The 23,699-nt window shown below is 42.1% G+C and overlaps 1 protein-coding gene across 14 annotated transcripts in view; it reads right to left on the reverse strand.

Moving 5' to 3' along the window:
- Positions 1-11,738: 11,738 nt before the first annotated feature.
- The window catches only part of NEBL (nebulette), a 356,435-nt gene continuing 344,474 nt past the window's right edge, over positions 11,739-23,699 (reverse strand). For all 14 annotated transcript variants that reach the window (XM_053225372.1, XM_027073578.2, XM_027073573.2 and 11 more), the window contains 2 exons: positions 15,838-15,944; positions 11,739-13,991 (listed from right to left, as the gene is read on the reverse strand). In XM_053225372.1, coding sequence (XP_053081347.1) covers positions 13,815-13,991; positions 15,838-15,944 — 284 coding nt within the window. In that variant the 3' untranslated portion in view covers positions 11,739-13,814. The remainder of the gene's footprint in view (positions 13,992-15,837; positions 15,945-23,699) is intronic.

Genomic DNA, 23,699 nt, shown 5'->3' on the forward strand with positions numbered 1-23,699 from the left:
GAATAACTTACAACAACGCGATGGGAATAAAATATGTGGGGGAGAAAATACAAGCTTCAGTGCAACATCCTGTGACCATAACCAGGTACGCATGGAGGTGACAAGGGTGGGTCTTAGAAGACTGTCAAGGTGGGGAAAAGGTGAGGGATGTAGGGCAGGGAGATTGTACCCCTATATTGCTTTAATATAGTAATCAGACTCCTCCAGTACAGCGGGTGGTGGGTTCCAGAGTGGGTGTAAAAGGAAACTGATCCAGCTACATTGACGTGAACCTGATAGAGGAGAGAGGCCTGCAGGCGGGCTGTCTAGAAAACCATCCCTCTGTAGAGTGTAATTAAATAGCAGTGATTCAGGGTGTGTAGCAGTAGATTGCTTGTCTCAAGATCACTGCCAAGGGTTGGATCAGAGGAAAGACCCAGGGCACAGCCTTGCTGCCGAGCCCAGCTTCGTGAGGCAGTGTGACACAACAGAACCACAAGAGAAGGAATGGTAGCTCTTAGGCTCCTGTCCTTGCTCTGCAACTGACTCGCTGTGTGACTTTTGGCCAATCACCTCGCCTTCGTGGTTCCTGGTTTCTTCATCTTTCAGATGCCTTCTGTGGGCACTCAGACAGTCCCTCCTTTATTAAAGCTATCTAAACTCAACTCCTGGGGCACCTGGGTGCCTCCATCAGTTAAGCTATCCAACTCTTAATATCAGCTCAAACCACGGTCTCACAGTGCGTGAGTTCAAGCCCCGTGTCGAGCTCCTCAAACAGCGTGGAGCCTGCTTAAGATTCCTTCTCTCTCTGTCTCTCTCAAAATAAATACATTTTTAAAAATAAAGATAAAAAAAATAAACTCAACTCTTTCCAAATAAAAATAAAAAAGTAAACTCAGCTCCTTCCAAGCTACATCTGATTGTGTCTGGCTGCCCACAAGCAAATATTTTTTCATTCATGCCGGGCTACCCTGGGTCCCCCCAAAATTCATACGTCATAGTCCTAATTCTCGGTACCTCAGAATGTGACTGTATTTGGAGATAGGAAAGAAGTAGTTAGGTTAAATGAGGTGATAAGGACGGGCCTTAATCCAGTAAGGCTGCTATCCTTACAAGAAGAGGAAATTTGGACACAGATCGGGCACAGAGAGGAGACCACGTGAAGGCACAAGGGGAAGAGGGTCATCTGTAAGCTGAGAAGCGAAGATTCCGAAGAAACCGTCCTGCTCACATCTGGATCTTGGACTTCTAGGCTCCAGAAGTATAAGAAAATTAATGCCTATCATGGAAGCCACCAGGGGCCACCTAGCAAAGTGAGATAGTTCCGCAGTCTGTTTCCTTTCTATTTGTACTTCCCTTGACTTAGCCAGTCTTCAAAACTTACGGACACAGTCTCCACGTCACCCTTCTCCCATTCTCGCCTGGAAAACTCCCTCTCCCCCCACCCCTTCTCTTCTCTCTGCCTCTCTCTCTGGTCTGTGTACTGTCTGTGAGGTTTTAACACACACAATTGTATATGTAAAAACGATGGCATTAACATGCACCAGACGTAAAGCGGTTTCTGTAAGGAAAAGGGGTGCTCGCAAAAATGAAAACAAACAATGGCGTCCTGGGTCAGAAAGGGTTCAATGAAACAGACAAACTGTTGCGAGGAATGTAAATTACTAGCAACTTTCTGGAGAGCAACATCAAAAGTTAAAGAAAAAGACCCCAAAACGAAACATAACCAAAAGCTGAATATCCCAGGCAATGAAATAGAAGACCAGGAAGTTAGAGGAGAAATGAACTGCAAATGGCCGGTGAGCATGTGAAGAAAAATGTTCAACCTCACTCACAATTACAGAAGTGAAAAGGTATAAAAGACACAATCCACGCATGGTTGGTATCTAAATTGGTAAACCTTGCTGAGTGACCAAAAAACAACATTTATTAAAAGCCTTAAAAACTATAGGTTCCTTTTGTCCCCACCATTCCGTTTTGAGCAATTTAACTGAAGAAAGTAATAATGGAAACCACAACATGAAAATGGGGAAACAACCTAAACGTCCTAAACAAATAACAATTCATCGATATGATAGTTTCAAAAACGTACTTAAAGATAAAAAATTTTCATTATACCACATTGCATAAAATCATCTGTAAGACAGTTATTGTCAAAAATAGATGCATACGTATAAAAAAGTCTTCTGCAAAGATGCATGTGAACACCAATAATTTTGGATAGTGAGTTTGTAAGTCACTTTTTCTCCAGTTGACATGGGTCACTTTTTTAAGTAGAGAAGCAATACATTCTTTTAGAAACAGGAGACAGAGGGATGGGGTAGAAAAGGAAAAGAAAAGAAAGGGGAAAACAGGAACACACACAACTGGGAAGGGGGTGCTTTGTCACAGTGAGCCCCAAGCCCATCTTATTGGTGCAAGTCTGAACCCCGCGGCCATTGCAAGGTGGGGGGCAGGGGGCACGCATTATGTATTAAAAAAATGTTTGTTGGGGCACCTGGGTGGCTCAGTGGGTTAAGTGTCAGACTTCGGTTCAGGTCATGATCTCATGGTTCGTGAGTTCAAGCCCCACATCGGATTCTCAGCACTTGAGTTGAAGCCCCACATCGGGCTTTCAGCTCTCAGCAAATATCTCCTGCCTCCCTCCCTCTCTCTCAGTCCCTCCCCTGCTTGCTCACACACACTCTCTTTCTTCCTCCCTCCCAAAAATAAACATTAAAAAAAAAAACCTTTTTAAATGTTTGTTGAAATGGCATTTAAAAACCAACTGAGTGGGAATCCTCAGATGGTCTAACCACCCCACAGTACAAGAGGCTCGCGTGTGGACCCGATGGCAGCTGAATGGACCCTACTTCTCGGGAGAAGGAAAGGCGGGCCTTGGAACAGAAGCACGTATCAGTCAGAAGACCCTGGTCCCCTTTGATCTTCCTTCACAGCTGCAGGATATGACCGTCCGCACACCATCATCACTTCCGCTACTCCAAGCGTCCTGGCCTGGTCGGGGTGATCAGAGTCGGCCACTGCCGGGGATCACGCTCCTCGGGGCTCGCAGCCGGGCCGCAGAGACCTTCCTGGGACATTAAAGGACCAAGAGGGGGCAAGTGAAGATATGTGCTCATCCTCCTGCTCCCCGTTTTAAGCAGATGGAGAGTACCTCAAGAAAAGCAGTGTGACAGGAGGGACCCAGGGACAGACGACAGAGGAGCTGTGTATTTATCCACCCTTCAAACCACGTGCCATTTGGTTTCAACAGTCACCAATTTTCTCACGCCCTGCTCTTCTGGTCTTTCAAAGGAGACAACCATGCCATGCCTTTCTGAAGGTGGGGCGGGGCGGGGAGGGGGTCAGACTAAACACCTCTGCTCCCCTGAAAGTCCCCGAGTCTCAGGGGAACATGCGTGGAAGGTCAGGACCCGTCCAGTTCAGGAATGCGACAGTACCCGAACTCAACAGGATGCAGAACCTATTTGCTCCCCTCAGGTGAACACAACTTTCTCAGATTTAAAAAAAAAAAAAAAAAAAAATCCATAAAAAAGCTGGGCCATCACACCATCCTACGTTCCAAGAACATATCCCAACCGGTACTCACACGAGGCCAATTTTCAGCATTTTCCAGATGCGTTCTGAATCTCGCTTTCCAAAATAAAGGGAAAGCCACACAACTGCACGCAGCATTATTTTGTGGACGTGACATGCAAAGGCGAGAAAGGATAAACGGGGACATTCTACTTCCTGTCACTGACATAATTTTGAAAGATGAGAACCCCATCCGCCCAGTCCATCATAATCTAGATCTGTGCATAAATATAATTAAATTGAATCTGTCAACTGCCCAAGGGTTATATATCACGAAACTACCATTTTCGGGCCTCAGTCATGATCACGTAATGTATATCAAGACCAGAAGTCCCCTTCCAAGTTCTGAAAATGTTTCAGTGTGTTTCAAACATGAAACCTTTCCATGAAACTAAGAGGCTGGCACATGATTATTGTTCTCCTACCATAAACATTTTTTTTTTTTATTTGCCTGCTTTGAAAATAAAATCATTATTGGAGCCCATCGTCTTCCCCCACGTTCCAAGACATAAATCACAGAAAACGAAAACATCTCCCTATGCCTGTCCCTTGTTCTTCCAGGGGGAGGGTGGCCGCGGGCAGACAGGAGTCACATTGCCTGGCCCACTGGGGGCTGGCACTCAGACACAGCTGAGAGGAGACTTCGCGGGTGGGTCACACAAAATAAGTTAATCCCATTGGGTTTTCAGGCACCTCTTCTCCCAACCCCACTAAAATGAATGCAAACCAGTGGGAATATGGTTTTAGACAAAAGAAACCATGTGTCATTACAATACAAATATAACGCTGTAGTTGGCTCATATCAGAATTTCCTTCTTGGGAAAAAAAAAAAAAGTAATCCAGCAAAAAGATACAGAGGTCCAGAAATCCCTTGGTGGCACTGACTTGAAAGTCAAAACATTTCTTAAGGTGCCCTGGGTGGCTCAGTCGCCTAAGTGTCCAACTCTTGATTTCTGAACAGGTCATGATTTCATGGTTCATGAGATCGAGACCCAGGTCTGACCCTGTGGTAACAGTGCAGAGTCCCCCTGGGATTCTGTTCCTCTCCCTCTCTGTCTGCTCCCCCGCTCCTCATGCTGTCTCACGCTCTCCCAAAATAAACTTAAAAAGAAAAAACTCAAAAAATTTCCTTCAAAAAGATGTATATGAAGCCAGGAGATACTTGTGTATATCAAGGAATGCTCCCACAACAAGCTTTTTTATTAGGCATGGATTAAGGGAACCAAATACATCCAAACTATCATCATTCGTTAATTTAAATGGGGCAAAGGTACCCAAGATAAAGTGCAAACATACCGTCTGACTTTTAAAGGAGGCAAAGGTTCAATATTCTTGCTAGAATTCCATATGCACAGCTATGATTTACCTCAGAGCAAGGACTTATTATAAATAATTACCAACAACTTCCTTGCATTGTGAATAATTTTTCCCTATGTTGCCTGGTTAATGTAGCAAATCTAACTCATATCACATATTAGATGGAAATGACAACTCCCAAATCTGTGAAATCTAAAAAGGGAGAGAATAAACAGCATTTTAATCAATGGTTCTGCTGCAGACTGTATGAAAATAAACTCCAGTAAACACATGCTTTTCAAAAACATTCAGAGAGGAAGACACAGGAAAGCCTATGTAATAACCAGTTGTCCAAAAAGGAAGTGAAGTATTCCACATCTGTACAACTTTGCATATATAATTAACTCTTTGCAACCTGCTCAATTTTTTTTTAGCATAAAAAAAAAATCTTAAATTTTTTTTAAGTTTATTTATTTTGAGACAGAGACAGCACGAGTGGGGACGGGGCAGAGAGAGAGAGAGGGAGAGAGAGAATCCCAAGCAGGCTCTGCACTGTCAGCACAGAGCCTGATGTGGGGCTCAAACCCACGAAACCGTGAGATCGTGACCTGAGCCAAAACCAAGAGTTGGCTGCTTAACCGACTGAGCCACTCAGGCGCCCCTAAAAAAATCTTACTCAGAATAATAGAAGGGCAGTACCTTCTATTCATGCATGGTGCATGCCCTGACTTTTGTCCACAAAGAATCTCACTTTATTAAAATTACAAAGCTGCCATTGCTGCTTAAATTAAAAATTGGCCGGAGACTGTAGCATTTCTATTGCAAGCTGCCCGCAATAAAATATCCCCCCACGTCTAATGCTTGGATGGACAGAGACCATTGCCAGCATAGCTTCCAGCACTCAGTTCCCACAGCAGCTGCTCAGGAAAGCCCCCCACCCCCTCCCCATGGGTCCACAGCTCACCCCTGCCCAGCTGCAAGAACTCGGGGCACACTAGGCTTCCCTTTCACAGCATCTCTTACAGTGCAATCGGGCAATTATCTAAGTATACGCAAGTATATACGAGTGTATAAATGTGTATCCTTGGTCGTTTAATGCCAGCCTCCCCTACCAGTTCATAAGCTATAGGAGGAAAGTTCTGTGTTCTGTTCCTTAGAGCACATAAACACTAAATCAATAGAGGCTAAATATATAAATCACAGTTACTGCTTCATCCGCCTTAAACAGCTGTCACTGAGGAAAACCAGAAGTAGGTATTTCTATTAGGTGAACGTGATAAACTCTACACTCCCAAAACCCACCTCGAATTGGGTATTTATGAAAGCTCTGCAGAAAACAACTACGCCCTCATCCCTGGAGCACCAGTGCCAATGTCTCTCTCTAAAGTGGCCCCATTTACTCCCTTCTTCTTTGCCAAACACAGAAATCAGCGAGAACATTCCTCTTAAACCTCCAAGCCCTTCTTTGCACATACACACTGGCTGCAGTTAAATGCATTTGATATCAACTATGGACACCCTTCCTAGGACCCCGGGAAACAATTTCTAACTAAAGTGATTTTCAATAGGATAAATAGAGTAGAACATATCACAAAAGAAAACAAAAGAAAATTACTTAAGACAACCTGGGAACGTTTGAACTGTAATAATGTAATTGGCATTCCAGTCACTTCTATCATTCAGTGTTTCGTGGTGGGGGACATCGTGCATATCTTTCCATCGTTCATGAAATTTGTTCCTTGTCCAGGTAAGAGAAGGTGGCCTCACAGTGGCAGCAGGACCGAGCCTCGGGCATGTGACACCAAGTGTCACCCTCTGCAGCAAGATTTGGGGCTCCTGAATGGTGGGCACCACCTATTAACAAGAATCAAGTTTCTTCCTGTCTCTTTATGGCTCTATCATATGCCATATGTCACTACTGACCTTAACTTTTTCCTCTGTCTACTCTCAATACATTTCCCCCACTTCGTGACTTTACTTACTCATGACTCCTGCTTACTCAACGCATAGGTTTACTCCTGACTTCCTTCTTTTCACCTTTTAACTTTGTAATACAACCAGTTAGCCAACTTGCTCTATGTCGTGAACTCGGTCTTGTCAGAGAGAACTGGACAGGATCAGTCACCACCATCCCTGTTGGACCAAGTTCTTGTGCAGTCCCCATTCAGGGCTCCCAGGCAGCCTATGAGTTGGTCACCTAGACCCAATCAGCCGTGATCAGGATGGTGAGATGACACGAGATAACAAAAATTAATTTGGGCCACCGTGGTCTTGGATAGCGGCCCTCTGGAAAACCTGGGCTAAGAACCAGAAACTAATTCATTTAAAGAACAATCTAATAACTAGATTTGGGCCGCAGGAAAATTCCTTACTCTCTCAAGTGCATTTCTCTGTTTCAGTCTACTATTCTCTTTCATGTTTGCTACTTATTAAAAAAAAAAAAAAAAAAGTAGAAAAGTGTTAAAGATCAAATGCCATGGTATAAATACAAAATCAGTAACTAGGTCCTTTGTTCTCATATTGACTTTGTACCCTTTAACTCTGTTTTCTCATTCTGTTTTTCATAAGTCTGCTGTTCCCAAATACAAATATAATAGACAAAGCCCTGAGAATTTTGCTTAGAACTGCAGAAAGTAGTTCAAACTTGGCCCATATCCAGTTTTCTGCCACCACAAAACTCTTATTCAATCCCCCTGTGTAGGAGAAGAAGATCACAATAAAGAAAAGAACAAAACTTTCCTTCTATCTACTTTTTAATTTGTTATGTCCGAGTATTTTTGCAAAAAAAATTATTTTGGTCGCCTTCTCGTGGTCACGTAGATCTCAATTACCTAGAACACTGATGTCACAATGTTTAAGTTAATAAAATTATAAGCATGATATATCCTAAATCCAAATTAGTTTAGTTCGGGAAAAAAAAAAAAATCCTGCTAAGTTATTCATTACTCTGTGGCTTGGGTTATAAGGAATAAATTTATTATCACAGAGGGAAAAAAAATAAGTAAATTCGTCAAGTGAATAAATAATCTGTTCTGTAATTTGAAATATCATCAGCACATTGGATGATTAATATCGTACAAATATTCATTTGATACTTTTGGAATATGAAAAACAAAAGCTCAAGGTCAGGAAGACTTGTTTATTCTGTGAGTCAGTGTTCTAAATGTGTCATCCATACTGTTTATCAGTTTACAATTAGGAGGGTTTATGCACCATGAAAGAGGAACTTTTACAAAATAATATAGTAAAGCTAAGATCCTAGTCCCGGTAGATTCCTAGGAGGGTACAAACAGGGACTAACTCGCTTTTTCCAACTAGGGGAAATTTAGGGGGAAAAAAGCAATTATGTGCTATGATAAATGAGCCGTTCTTAGCTGAGAAATCAGAGCAACTCCCTGTTTCATGTACTCGATTTGTGCATTTTCTGTGCTTTGCTCCGAGCTGTTCCTTTCATCTTGCTAACACAAGAAAATTAAAATTCTACCATTGAGAACATATGAGGAATTTAATCTTGAAAGAAGTGAACTACAATGCTGTCCTATTCTGGTGCTTTGATATAAACTCAGATACTGAGCCGGAAAAAGCATAAGATTATTATCATTTAAAACTGTGTTTATTTGGGGGAGGAAGACACGTTTTGAATGACTCTCTAATGGAAGTGCACTGAAGCCAGCAGGTAACTACGGTGTGATTTAATGTAAGTTGTCACGGTAAACCTAATTCCCGGGGTAGCAGCAACGACCCAAGCACCAAGAGACCAAGGTGAGAACCAAGAAGTAGAACCATTTTGTTATATCCTGCATTTATTTAAGCAAACCGAATGTGTAGAGATAGGAAATTAAAGCGTTGTAATGTCTTACAAATACAGAAAGAAGACACAGAATAATAATACCCTGAAGAGAGTGCATCCGAACACAGTTGTATCACAGAACATCTGCAGTGACCACATTGAAGCCATGGCCGACACATCCACCTGTCATTCTTGTTCTGACATCGTTCAAGGAGATTTAATAGATCAATCGGCGATTTGCTTTTTCAACAAATACCACTACTAATGATTATAGTAGCCTTGAAGGGTTTGTGAGTGACTATACTAAACATACATGATGCTCGGCTTAAGGTGTTATTTCAGTGCCGTTGTACATTATCCCGGGGGAAATAATGTCTTAGTACACAATTACTGTGACATCCACTAAAATGTGAACTAGTTTGCATAGGTTAGTCCTTTGGGCAGCACGATGTTGCTCTAGTCCACCAAGGCTTAAAGATTCACAGTGTAGAGGAAAAAAACATGAATTAAAGCATTTCTACTAAAATATATTTTAATAGCTGGTGTTAATTTGCATAACAAAAGCCAAATTATGTTCATAACATCGTATCATTCTATAAGCCCCTTCATTTCAAAAAACATCGTTTCCACCCAAACCGTCTGCTCTCAAAGTTAGCACAACCTTGCAAATGAATCATCCACCACAACTGCACATTTTTGGAGCGCACAGAATCCAAACTGCACATTGGTTTAGTTCTCTATTGCCATCACAGGTCAAAGGCCAACGTGTCCACACCACGCCTGCCACAGGTCTGGTGCTGCCTCTAAAGGCTCCGCCATTCATTGTATGGACACCGAAGAAATGGGACTGTGATGCGGTTTTCTCTTTACCTTCAAAGCAAATCATTCTTTACAGCAACTGGATTACAAAGAAGCGTGTACTATGCGAACGGGACACCGTGTAGCAAACACAAAAAGCATCTGAATCCCATGGCTATACTGAAGTGATATGGACAGCTGGGGAGAAGTCTGCCCTGGGGATCCTTCCAGGCTTGTGGACTCCAGCGGTCTAGACATCGTGAAACAACAGCCACACAAGCATCATACAATGTCCTGATTTTTTTTTTTTTTTTTTTTTTTTTTTTTAATGAACAGTTGACAGCTGCCAAGGGCCATGGAATACTTCAGAAAAAGACTTCCGTTTTAGCATTCTTAACTGAGTTCGCGTTGTTCCTGGCTTCACTGAAGCTTTCTCGCCTCGGAGTCACGTTACCCAGAACATGCATGCTCTAGCCACTTTTAGATTATCAGAAGCAAATAGCTAAGGTATAATGACATTTATGAAGTGAATCTCATCTTCTGCAATGAATTCAGCCTCATAACATAATGCTTCTATCTTACAATAGGTATTTTAAGTCTCAGGCCTGAAGTTAATGTTTATGCATCCTGACTATATATATAAATCCACAAAGAACCTTTCAGAAATAGATGGGGAAAGTCAGTGTTTTCTAAAGTTCTAAACCTTTACAGGTAAAATACAATCGGTTACCACCTTCCGGATCTGTCAGGAGCGTCTCACTCCTCCACCACAAAAATACCAGTCGTGTATAATAAAATATTACTATAGAATAGATAGAAGTTTGCTTGCTTGCTTGGTTTTCTTTCCAAGACCATCATGGATTAACAAGGGCAATCAAAAAGGCACCTTTTTAAAATATATCTATATTATAATTTTGGTATAAACTCCATCCACTTTATATAGGGGATGTGTTATTAAAGGATCACACACGTTTTCTTTATCTTTTCATTAAAAACATTTCGCTGCACATGGACGCACCTGAAAAAGAGATGTATGTACCTCCTGAACTTCACTGTTCGAGAAAAGTCTGGTTCCCGCCTTCCCGCAGCGTCATCAAGCCCGACGGGGAGATGACGGGGGAGAAAGACCGCGGGCGGCCTGCCAACACCACATCTCCATCATCTTCGAGCAAAGAACCAAGCTCTTTGGCAAGAGAGGGGCCAGTCCAACCTCCTCCATGTTCACACAAGGTGCCCGGAGAAATTGTGCTGGCAAATTCCTGTGTGGTCTCTGGAGGTGGGGGAAGCCTGAGGAACAGGCAGGGACCACGCGGGGATCTGACAACCAGATACAAATTTTAAACTGGGCTACGCTGCGGATGTGTAAACGAGGACAAGAAGGTGTGAAGAAATTTGTTTTGCCACAGGTGAGAAATAGAAATCCTCCCTAGAGAACGAGAATTCGTAAAAACGCTTGCTACAAAAACTGACACCAGAGGTCCTCTATCCTGTTGGCTCTGCTTTTCTCAAGAGAGACAGGATCCACGTGGAGTTGTGTTTTGGGAACCTTATACGCACGTATCAACCTGCTCCTTTGTGCTTTTTATCAGGCTTGAGAATGCATCAGATTCAGAAAATCAAGTGCATGCTCCCTGTGCTTGAACATTTCCCAGTCTCCTTTAACTTGATTTGTAAAAGACGGATTTTTTTTCCAACCCTTCTTTCGCTGCCAGCGTTATGTATGAGATACGGGTCACCAAATTGAAGGGGGGAGGCGCGTGCAAAGTGGAGCCCCTGTTCGAGAATGTAGTTTTGAAAAATGATCCTGTAAAAATAGCACTTTGGTATTATACATGTATGTTTCCTGTATTTCTGCCGAGATGCTCAATATCCTGACAAGTTTAGGTAACAGTGACATTATCAAGTTATGGTGTCAGGAGCACATGACATCTCGGTCTCCCTCAGTCTTTATGGTAGAGTAACTGCTCTCTAGTTAAATTCTGAGCAGGCCTTGATTCCTAGAGGCTGGGAGCAGAAACATCCCGCTGTGCAAACATTATGGGAAGCTTCCAATCTTAGGAGAATTATTCCCCTAATAATTATTGACTTCTACATTCCATGAATCTGATTTTGAAATTAGTGGATGAGAATGACCGTGGAGCATCAAACTGCTGCCTTACGGTATTTTCTCAAAATTATAAGCATCATGTCAAGTCTGCTGCTGTTCAAATGTGCTATTTCTCAAAAACTGTACCCGTCCCACACTTAGTCTGCAGATGTCATCAACGACTTCACAAAAAGTGGACTTGTCTGGGGGAAATATAAGTAAATCGAGCAAGTTCATTGCCCTAGGTTTTAGCACAGAAATTTTTGTAAGAATGTTTCAATTTCAGCTTGTCTTTGTCGGTTTGCCTACGAGACGATCAAAACACGAATGGGGTCGATTTAATCATGACCGACCATTTCACTGATAGAAAAAATCAGTCCAGTTGGTTATGTAGTAATCTGTGAAACCCCCTCAAAAAGACTGTCTAGTTTTTTTTTACCCAAATTCCTGTCTTTTCTTTTTCGGTGAATGTCTTACAGATGCAGCTCGAGTGTAACAAAGTTTTATTTGCTCTTTTAGCCGGATTGAATGAAACTATCAATTTTCAAAAGTATGTGCTAACTTTTCAAAAAGTATAAATGAGTTAGCATTTGGTTTTGGACTCCTAAACACTTCAAAAAAAAAAGGTACTTTATAGGATGTTTTGTTAATTTCTTTGCATATACTATAGAAGGGAGATATCCCCAAGATCCATACATTTCACCATATTTCTGTGACTTGGCTTTTCCAGCTTCATCACTGTAGAGTGAGTCTGTAGAGCCAGACCTCCAAAAACACTACCCTCTTGCACGTCTGAACCCATCAGAAAAACACAGAGTCGCTGATGGACGTTCATTTCTCCAGTGATCTAGACTGTGGACCACAGGCGAACCTTCATGAGCCACCAGCAAGGGGTGTAGCATGGCTGTGAGTCCAGAAAGAGCCTGCAAGGTCTCTCATTTCAAATTCGAGACAGGACAACAGTTGCTTTTTTCAGTGGACAACCTCTTGGGCCTATACCTAAAATCTCGGTTGGCAATTTCACCTTACCCCCTGAATGTGGTTTAGAAAAGAAAAACCGGAAGAAAGTGGAAGGGAAGTCTTTCCAAGTCTAAGCGGTTTCGGTGGCTAGATTTCCATTCCCAGATCTGAATGCCGTTTTCCAAAATAGGAAACCGGCTCATCTCGGTGTGGAGGGGGGGACTTTTTGCTCATGTGTCGCCTCTAGTACACCGCGTCATCACTGGCTCCTAGTCCGTTTTCTTTCCTTTTCAATCAACGGCGGCATTAAGTTAATGAAAGTTGTTCAGTAAACACCTAAACCACTTATGTGCTAGAGTAGACGTCTATTTCCTAAAGGTGTAAATCCTTCGAAACTAGAGTGCAGGACAGCAAGAGGATCTCAAGCAACTTTTCAAAAGATGTTTTTCTGATGAGCTGGCCGCTAGAGGGAGGGGCTGTGAGGTTATCAGCCACGGTTTTTGTTTTCATAACAGGGACGGGCAGTGCGGCTGCCTATGTTACAGAGCTTGAACCTACGTGACATGCAGCAGGGTAAAAGCTACTAGGGAAATAACAGCGATGACTTTAAACTTTGCCCTTTGCGGAGTAGCTGTGACATCATTTGGTCCTGACATTCTGTGCAGTCAAGCGTAGACTCGGGCCCACAGGATGTAAGTGGAGAGAAGGGTATCCCTTGATACAAATGAGAAATAAATAGACCCAAGTCAGCCTAGGGAACAAGGAAATGTCTGTTTGGTAGAAGTTTCTAGGTCCCTAAGGCCACCAGTCAGTATAATTGTAACCAAACTGCCATTCTGCCACTGCTTAGGTTTATTATATTGGGCAATTTTCACTTGAATTGGAAATTCCCCAATGACTCAAAAGCTAACTGTTTTTAAACCATTGGCCGTGTTACTGAATTAAGAGAATCAGCTTCTGGTGGTTCCAAAGTGACAGCTAAGAAGTTTCAGAGACTTGTTACATTTAAGGGACACTCAACATCTCTATTAAAGTCTACAAAAATACATTTCCCAGCAGTGTTCGAAAGCCAGTCAAAGGAAACCATTAACACGGTTAGCAGCACCAGGGTCTCCAGACCTAACGATTTTGTTTACAGCAATTCCTGAAAATGCTGCTGTTTTCAGCCCAGAAGTCATTCCCTCTTCCTGGTACCTGCGTGTCTAATTGTCAAAGTAGAGAGAGATTATTGTAAAATAACTGCCAAGTTGTCTTAAAAGTATCTTCTAGCCTTTAAAAAGATTAGGTCTAGTATACATTAGAATAAAGCTCAAAGACAAGGGGAGATAATTAATTAACAAACTCGATGTAATTCGCCGGGAGCATCCCCGTTTTCCCAGTTCTCTGCACCGTGCCGTACATCCAGCCGTCGTCGATGGGCTGCACGTTGACGATGTAGTCGCCGTCCCTGAAGGAGACTTCGTCTTCGTCCTGGGCGCTGTAATCGTACATGGCTCGGTAGGTCCTCTGAGAAAGGAAAGAGCAGGTCACGTGACGGATACGAACTAGTTACGGCCACAAATGCCAATCACGGCAAGCCAGCCCCCATGCGGTAAGGTAACTAGGAGGAATGTTCCCCAGTATAGGACTTATTTCTGGAGATGTGCACACCTGAGCCTAGCGTCTGTCCCAGTTGTGTCCGGCTCCAGTTTACCAGTCTAGCAAAAAGGGTAATGTTTGGGGGCCCAGAATGGGGACAGAGAAAGGCCCTGGCTACAATCACCAGCCCATCAACAAAGTAAGCTTTGAAGCAGTAAAGCCACCTTCCCCAGCTACAGATAACCCCAGAGACCTCAGGTCATGGAGATTCTCCCCTCTTCCACATTCTTCAGAGAAAAGCTCTCCTAGTGGAGACAGAGCCACGTCACTGTTGCTGTCCCCCATCCCCATCAGGGAGAGGAAATGAATTTTTCTTGAACAGATACAAAGGATTTTTGCTTCCTCTTAAAAACACGTAACACAAATAAAAGAAAAACACAGAATATACTTACTTTGTAGGTTCCTGAATCCCGGTGACAGAAATTTAGTACACAAGTGTTCTGAATATTGAGGTACGCATAACATAATAGGGAAAATTTTCACTTTCTAACTTTAAACTATATTACAAAGCTATAGTAATCAAAACACTGTGGTATTGACATAAACACATAGATCGATGGACCAGAACAGGGACCCCAGCAATAAACCCATGCATATGTGGTCAATTAATTTATGATGAAGGGGCCAAGAATACATAACGGGAAAGGACAGCCTCTTCAGTAAATGGTGCTGGGAAAAGTGGACAACAACATGTGAAAGAATGAAACTGGGCCACTCTCTTACACCACACACAAAAATTAACCCAAAATACGTTAAAGACTTGAATGTTAGACTTAAAAGCATAAAACTCTTAGGGGGAAAAAAAAAAAAACCATAGGCAGGAAGCTTCTTGACCTTGGTCTTGGAAATGGTTATCTGGAATTGATACCAAAAGCAAAAATAACCGTGTGGGACCACATCAAACTAAAACGTTCCTGTGCAGCAAAGAAAACCACCAACAAAACAAAAAGGAACGTACCAACTGGGAGAAGATCTCTGCACATCACACGTCTGCCGTGTGGTTCGTATCCAGAATATAAATTTAGTTTCACCACATTTGTTTTCATTACAGACCAAGAATTTAGTTAATGTGAATGTTGGAAAATCTCAAAATTCAGTGAATTCAGGGACTGAGGACACTGGCTGAGACACAAAGAAGGTCAGAGCTGGTAAAGCTGAATTCCAGCTGCTCAGAAGGACCGCTTGTTGCTGAGGGCTAAGGTTAAGCTACTGTGTCCGGAGGGTGGAGAGAATTTAGCACAAGATGCCCATGTGACTAGATGACCTTGAACAGTGCTTCCAAACTTCACATTTAGCGAAGCAATCAGGAAGTACTTCAAGATTTCCAATGGGAGGTTTTGAAGACATACGCTGGCCATGTCATTTGGGCTGTAGTGGCCATTTGGATTAATGTGACCTGATATTTGTGCTTTCTTGACCTGAAGGAGGATGACAGTTGGCTAATGCCCATCATGAGGTCACAATCAGGATATCGTTCTGGTAGAGTCTTTCTATGTTTTACTGGTTACATGTTTCCACATCATGCTTTCCTTTCTCAGTGGTTTACCTCTGTAAGTCTTTTGCTTTCTTCGAAAGGGTACAAACAGCAAGGTCAGCATTTACCCTTTATGTGAAAATGGAAAATATTCCATGCAAATCAATTCCATATGTATTTCTATTTTGGAGACAAAACGGGAAGAGCAGGGAAGAACAAACACTTCAAACTGATACTTACTAGATTTGGTGAGTGCTGCATTGACCTCACGGATGACAGGCTGGTCTGGTGCATGTACCCATAGCCTTGAGAATGGCTTTGCTGATAGGCTCCAGGAAGGACAGGTGCTGCACATTAAACACACACACCAGATGCCTCAAAGCGAGTCTCAAAATACCCCTCCCAAGTCCTCAAGTGACGTCATGCTCTGCTAGAATCCTCTGAAACAAAATGCCATGTCCAGTGTCTTGTGCAATTGGGGTAGTAATGTTAATAGTGATCTCTAGATTACCACACATTTCGGCCACTAAGCACAGAATCAGTTTAACACGCGGTTAAAATATGTTCTAGAAATATTTGTGTTACTCAACTGCAGATGCTCCGTGCAAACAACACGAGTACAAAACAAAAATTTCCCATAGCCTTTTAACAAAATCTCATTTTTACTGAGCTATGTAATCCCCCTAGACAGTTTCTAAAATAAAAAAAAAAAGAAGAAGAAGAAATGTTGGGGGCGCCTGGGTGGCTCAGTTAAGCGTCCGACTTCGGCTCAGGTCATGATCTCGCAGTTCGTGAGTTCAAGCCCCGCATAGGGCTCACTGCTGTCAGCGCAGAGCCCGCTCGGATCTTCTGTCCCCCTCTCTCTGTGCCCCTCTCCCACACTCTCTGTCTTTCACAAAATAAATAAATAAATAAACTTAGACATTTTTTTTAAATAAGAAATTTTTAGAAATTTAATCCGATTGGCAAACCAATGATAGAGTATAAATGTTTTCACAGAAATAACGGATGCTCTCAATATTTCAAGACATACAGCTGAATACAAGTTTACAACGATGGTAAATATAGCATATGGTTAGCTTAGCAGTTAATAATGAGTCTATCCCCCTAAAAGAAGACTTTATTTAGAATATATAAATTCTCCATTTTATTTTGCCTGTAAGTCAAGACTAAATAAGTCGGCCGAATATGTTACCAAAGCCTAACAAATCAAACCACGTAAAGAATTTCATAAACATCCTTCTATGTCAAAAAAAAAAAAAAAGCAAAAGAAAAGAAAATAGTAACATAACATTCACTCACTGTGTGCTCTTCTTATCACTAATTGGGACACTCAAAAGACATCATTCCTGTTTTGAAGAACACTGAATTCTAGAGAAACCAACAGAGAAACTAGATACAAACCCCACAAACTCAGTAGGTGGATGCTTGAGTGTGTGTTTCTAAGTGTATTTAATTATTTGTAATCAGAAGCATGGGGCTGGCTATGAATCAGAGTATTTTAGTAGCACACCCTTCGTTGTATCTTGAATGATCATACGATACATTAGTAAGACTTATACATGTGCTATAAAAATCCATAATAGGTTGCCATTTTTGCTCAACTGGGTTGAGTATGTAAAGTAATTACCCTAGGTTGATTGATTTAGGACAGTTTTTATAATAAAAGAATAAAGCAGATATAATTCTTGGGTACTATAAATAATTAATATTTTATAAGTGGCACGTGCAGTCTAACGATGTATGAGAACGTCAAACTTTAAAGAAGTTGAATCATCAGAAAATTACAAATCATTAATGTGTTCTCCAGATAATAGTGATATTAGGTTGAATGGAAATTTTTAAAAAGTTCTTGAATTAATTCATATTACAGTGTGGCTACAGATCGTGTGTATTTATTCTCTCAATGTTCAAAGAGACAAAGAGAAGCTGCCGAGAGAAGCTGCCAAGACCTCTACTTGGACTGTAGAACATTCTGAAGTTATTAAAGCATTAAATATCAAATACTTGAGAACATCGCACTTCTTAACATTAGCAGCTCAATTTAAATATTTAATGTCAAGAGGAAGTCAGGCATATCGTCAAAATTCACTCATGAAGAAAAAATAATGAAATCCCTAAAAATATCTAAGTCCACTTAATCAGCTGAAGAGAAGAGCCTTTTCTGTGTGTTGGATGCCCTGCGCATTCATTTCTTTACTCCCTCGATACTCAGCAAATATTGACTGAGTGAGTTCATGTGTGCCCAGGGCTTACTACATTGCCTGTCACTTAGTAAGCCCCATAAATTTTAACAACTCTCACCATCCACTACGTTCAAGGCATGCCAGGCATGAAAGGAGAGGAGTGACAAAAACAATTGCTCTCCCCAAGCAATAGTGACCCTGGACATCTGTCCTTTGCCGAGCTGAAGACATGGCTCAGAATACTTAGGGCATTTCCAGTTAAATATGTAAGTCAAGGGCACCAATTGTACCCCCAGACTGGCAGCCGTGACTGGTTTTTAGCCATTGAAACAAATCAGTGCTGAGGCACCTGGGTGGTTCAGTCGGTTGGGCGTCCGACTTCAGCTCAGGTCATGCTCTCACGGTTTATGAGTTTGAGCCCCGCATCTGGCTCTGTGCTGACAGCTCAGAACCCGAAGCCTGCTTCCAATCCTGTGTCTCATTTTCTCTCTGCCCCTCCCCCACTTGTGCTCTGTCTCTCAAGAATAAATAAATGTAAAAATAAAAAAAATTGTAAACAAGTCAGTGCTTTATAAATTATTATTTTAATCTATTAGTAAATTCTAAAAGTTAAATGTAAAACTCCTATAAACTTGCTTAGAATTAAAAAAAAAAAACTTTTATCCTTTGTTACACTATCAAATTGACCTTCACCTTCTGATGTGCAGAGTTAACCAAAACCATCTTAAAATATTTTGGGGGAAAACCACTAGGAAAAGACAATGATGAAAAATATTTTTAAACATGCTGTCTCGTATGCTGTAATGTGTTTATGTTTATATAATTTGTACATCATAATCCCAGGACTGACAGTTCAAGAGTGTTGTTGCACAGCGTTCTCGAATTTTGGCTTTTAAAAACCAAGTGTATTCATGCCTGTTCGACTGCTCAAACCTGACCTTCAAAGAGAACCTGTAGCCACTGTCAAATATAGCAAGAGAAGAAAGTGATGTATTTGCCCTAAATCTGTGTGGGTTGGAGAGAACAGGGGAGAGTTTAGAAGGAGGAACCTTGGGGTAAACATAATCTATCTTGTTCTTACGGTTTCTCCTCATGCCTTTATCGATTCTTTCCATTTCCCTCTCCAGCTGCATTACTTAATGCACGTTCCTCGAGGGCTATCAAACCTTGTTATCTACCTTATACCTGATACAATAAAAGAGTTTTTAGGAAGCTCCTATTAGAGCTATGAAAAACATAACTGAGAGCCCAGAGGAATCAACTTACTAAAAGCACATGCCAATCTAAAAAGAGGCACGGACATTGCTTTTCTTTATTGTTTTGGTAAGTGATTTCTTTTGTATGTACTGTAGGTAAAATAAGCAATAGGAGATTTAAAACAATGGCTTTGGAAATTGGGTTTATTAAGAATTTGGGTGAAAGATAGCTAGTCTGTGTGTGTGTGACATTCTTCCATGAAAATACGGAACTCCAAAGGTTTTGCAAAAGCAAGATATTAGGCTAATTTCGCCACAAACCTGGCCTTTTTATCAGAGAAAAACATATAGTGCCCTCTTCCTTCAACCAGGGGTCAGATTCCACCGGCACTGATACATATGGATAATGGCAAAGGTACCATGACAGTCTTCCAATTCAAGAGTCTTGAAGTTGAAGAGTTTTTTATTACAATGGCGTAAGAATCATAAAACAATAGTTTCGTTATCCTAAGGCAACAGCAAACACACAAATGTGATTCAATTTTCATTTCACACTGGTAAGATTTATTGACCAGAGGTCTGGAAGCTGACTCAAGCTTTAAGGATTTCAGGCTCTATTTGGAATGTCTCATAGTATTTAGAAAACCAAAATCTCTCCTCTCGTGCACCGTAAAGTTCTTCCACAAACAGCCAATACTAATATTTTCTATTTAACGTTTCTCCTTATCACGGAAGGAGATAAAGCCAAGATAAAGAAGCACGCAGACACAAAGATCATAAAACAGAGGGTGAGAATGGAAGAGGAAACATGTTTTGGAAACTTCGCAAATCTGAAGCTGCAAAAATGAGGAAATACGCGTAAACATGCGCAGTAGAGTAAATGAACCAAGGATATGCACCCATAATAAAAGGGGAAGAATATTCAAAAGGAGGCCAGCCCACTGTGGGGGAGAGGTTCAGAAAGCCTCACCATGACAATAGCATAATAGTAGATGGCCAAACACCACACACAAAAATAAGAATGGTGCCTTAGCCCATTAGGGCTGGTATACAAAAAAATACCATAGACTGGATGGCTTAAACAACAAATGTTATTTCTCACTGTTCTGGAGACTAGGAAGTCCAAGATCAAGACACCGGCAGACTCAGGGGCGCCTGGGTGGCTCAGTCGGTTAAGCGTCCGACTTCGGCTCAGGTCATGATCTCGCAGTTTGTGAGTTTGAGCCCCGCCTTGGGCGCTGTGCTGACAGCTCAGAGCCTGGAGCCTGCTTCCGATTCTGTGTCTCTCCATCTCTCGGCCCCTCCCCTGCTCATGTTCTGTATCTCTCTGTCTCTCAATAATAAATAAAAACATTTTTTTAAAAATTAAGAAAAAAGACACTGGCAGATTCAGAGTCTGATGAGGATCCATTTCCTGGTTCATAGATAAACTACTTCCTTCAGCTGAGCCCTCGAATAGCAGAGGGGCTGGGGGAGCCTTCTGGGCCACTAAATCCACCCTCATGACCTAGTCACCTCTTAAAGTCCATACCTCCTACTACCATCATTTTGAGGATTAGGATTTTGACATGTGAACTGGGGAGGGACACAAGCATTTAGTCTGTAACAGCTGGCTAACCATAAACATAACATAAGCAAAGAAAATAATTTGGGAGTGTTTCTCATAGGCTTACTTTAAAAAAAAAAATTCAGAATAAGGAGAAAATCACCCTTCAGAAGGTTTGCAATCAAGAATAGAGGATACAATCACATTACCGTCCTATTTTCTTAACAGCTGACTACAGTTTTATCACCTACTGTGTATCAAAGAACTTAGAGAATCGTGGGATGTTTTTGTTTTCAGAATAAAGAATTTCAATTTGGGCAACCACAGGGGAGTTGCTAAAATGAATGATGACCGTAAGTGAGAAAGCATGAAGATACTGCTGGCCTTGAAGTAAGTATTAAATAAGGAGCCAGAACCTCATCAGATCTCATCTTGGCCATGAGCAAGGTAGCTGAGCTGACTGGTAATAAAATAGGCCCATGATGTGGACCTTTTTGCTCAAGTAGCTTTTACAGGTGCCATCAAGGGTTCCAATTCAGAGCCTCACTTCTTCCTGGCATCTGATTCTCTCCACAAGCCCCAAGTGAGCGCTAAATCCACAACATTTATGCTGAATGCTGCGGCAAGATGCTTTTTTTTAATCTGACAGAATTCTAAGCACTCTAGAAAATTCTGTCCCATCCCTGCAGAAGACAGAAACAAGCCAGATTGCCTCCAGGTTTTTGTTTGTTGGTTTTTAATTATAAGCTGTAAATAGACAAGTACCTAAGAAACCGGCTTACGGCATAATAAGCTATGAATCAACAGACTTTAACATAAAAGTGAGCTAACCTACAATTGAGTTAAAATCACCAAGTTTTAAAGACAAGCATCATCATCACTGGGATACAAAACAAGTGCTCAAACTTTGGAAATCATATGTAAAAATAAAAGCAATCATTGCTATTTCCTATGCTAAATTTCCAGCTCTGGCCAGGCCAGAACCTTGTGGGAAAGAAAAGGGAACAGAGACAGAGAGGGAATCAGTTACTCGGTGGGTGGGTTTCCATTCTGGCCGCATACTGAATTCACCTGCAATCTTTTAAAACCATGTTATGTCCAGATCCCCCAGACCAGTTAAATCAGAATCTGTGGGGTGGGAGTGAAGGGACTAACCATCGCTGTCTTATTTTTTCAAGGATTCCAAGTGATTTACATGGGCAGCCACAGTGAAGAACCACTGAGCTATCTATCAGCTTTCTCCCCAACCCGACACAAATTTAGAGGCTCACGTGACCCTATTTACGCGATTCCTAAATTCGCCCTCTCCCCCTGAAACCGACAGAATATTTGTGTTGGCTGCTTCCAAGATTCATATGCTGAAATCCAAACCCCCAAGGTGATGGTATTGGGAGGTGGGGACTTTGGGAGGTGATCTGGGACATGAGAGCGGAGCCTCTAGAATAGGATTCGTGCCCTCAAGAGAGGCCAGAGAGTAGCCAGCTCTCTTTCCATCAGGTGAGGGTACCAGAAGATACTGGTCTGCAACCTGGGAAAAGGGCCCTCGCCGGACTCAACTGTGCTGGCTCCCTGATCTCAGAGGCCCAGCCTCCAGAAGTGGGGGAGACGGATTTCTGTTGTTCGTAAGCTATCTGGTCTGTGGTATTCTGTGACAGCAGGGGGAACAGGCTAAAGAAAATACACATCTCCCCCTCCGTGACTTGTTTGTATTTGTGGAGGCGAATGTTTAGCCCCAGACACGAGAAGCAACCAGAGACCGTCAGAAGAAATCTTAGTGAGAGGAAGCTCCCTGCAGAAGAATCCAAGAATCCAGCTGTTCCAGTAAGGCGAGCACCAGGAGGCACCACCTAGGGAGGGCGAACCAATGGAAGCCAACCCCGGTTCTGCGAGGCTGACCAGAACAGGACCTCAGAGAGAAAGGGGGCTGTGCAGCCAAAAAATGTCTTTACAGATTCAAACATCATCCCCCAAGCCAGTGCTAGGTTCCTACAATTTTCTCCTTCTAGACTCCGATATCATCTTTGTTTTCATTTCTATTCTCAGATAAATGTTATTACTCTAAGGTGTTGCAAACCCCCTTTAAGACAATTCAATACATGGGAACATATTTAATCACCTAGGTATGTGTCCCTGTGACACTTCATGGGGGAAAGATGTAACATAGGACTCTGCCTTCCAAGGAACATACGCTATGAATATAATAAAATTTGATTGGATGAAGTGCTTATATGTTAGAGGACTAATTCAGTTTGCTCAGGACTCGCCCAGTTGTAGCAGAGGAAGTCCTGCTCCCCAGGAACCCCCTTGGTCTCAGTCCAGTTGGGGTCCCCCAACTACAACATGCCCTGTGCTCAGTGGGTCACACGCATCAGCTGGTGAAATCGTCATTCCCTTACAGGTGGCAAAATGCCCACATTTTCCAAATGAAGAATCTGAAGGTTAGAGAGGTGCAGTAACTTGGTAAAAAAAAAATATCAGGGCCACGTGGAGCTGGTATTTAAATACCAACAGTCTGACCCTAGACAGTCAGTCTATACTCTATCGTCTGACTGTACCACAGCAAAATGATATGGACGAAATGACAAGACAGTGTGAGATCAATGTGCAAATAAGCATTGTGAAATCAGAAGTGTGAAAGAGGGTGCTGTGGTCTGGAGAGCACAGGAGCTTCCAGCATAGAGGGCTTTGTGTGGAGTTGGAAGACTCCTCAGTGGACCACTCACTCCTGCGGTGGGGCAGACTGCAGAGAGGGAAAGGCAAAAGAAAAAGAAGTTTGGTGCGTGGGGAGATGTGGAAGTCGGCTTCGTCGGGTTCACAGAGGTCACTGTCACTAGCACGGACTCTTTCCGTGGTGGATTCAGGGTAGAAACTCCACAGGAAGTTTAGGTGACTGTGGTTGATGATGGGATGCTAGTTACATCGCTGGAAGAAATTACGGTGAGAATGAGTCATTCACTTTTGGAAAATCCAGCTCAAGTCATAGAAAACAGCATTACTTCTGAAGCAATGGCTTTCAGATTTCTTTTAAGGCTCATTTTGGCATCTGATAAGTCTCTGGAGTGTGTGTGTGTGTTAGAGAGAGAGAGAGAGAGAGAGAGAGAGAGAGAGATTTGTTTCTTCTTCCCTTTGCCAATAGTATCCTATTTTACTCAGGACAATTGTCACTCAGTCACC

Source organism: Acinonyx jubatus, chromosome B4, assembly GCF_027475565.1.
Source record: "Acinonyx jubatus isolate Ajub_Pintada_27869175 chromosome B4, VMU_Ajub_asm_v1.0, whole genome shotgun sequence".
NCBI classification, from domain to species: domain Eukaryota; kingdom Metazoa; phylum Chordata; class Mammalia; order Carnivora; family Felidae; genus Acinonyx; species Acinonyx jubatus.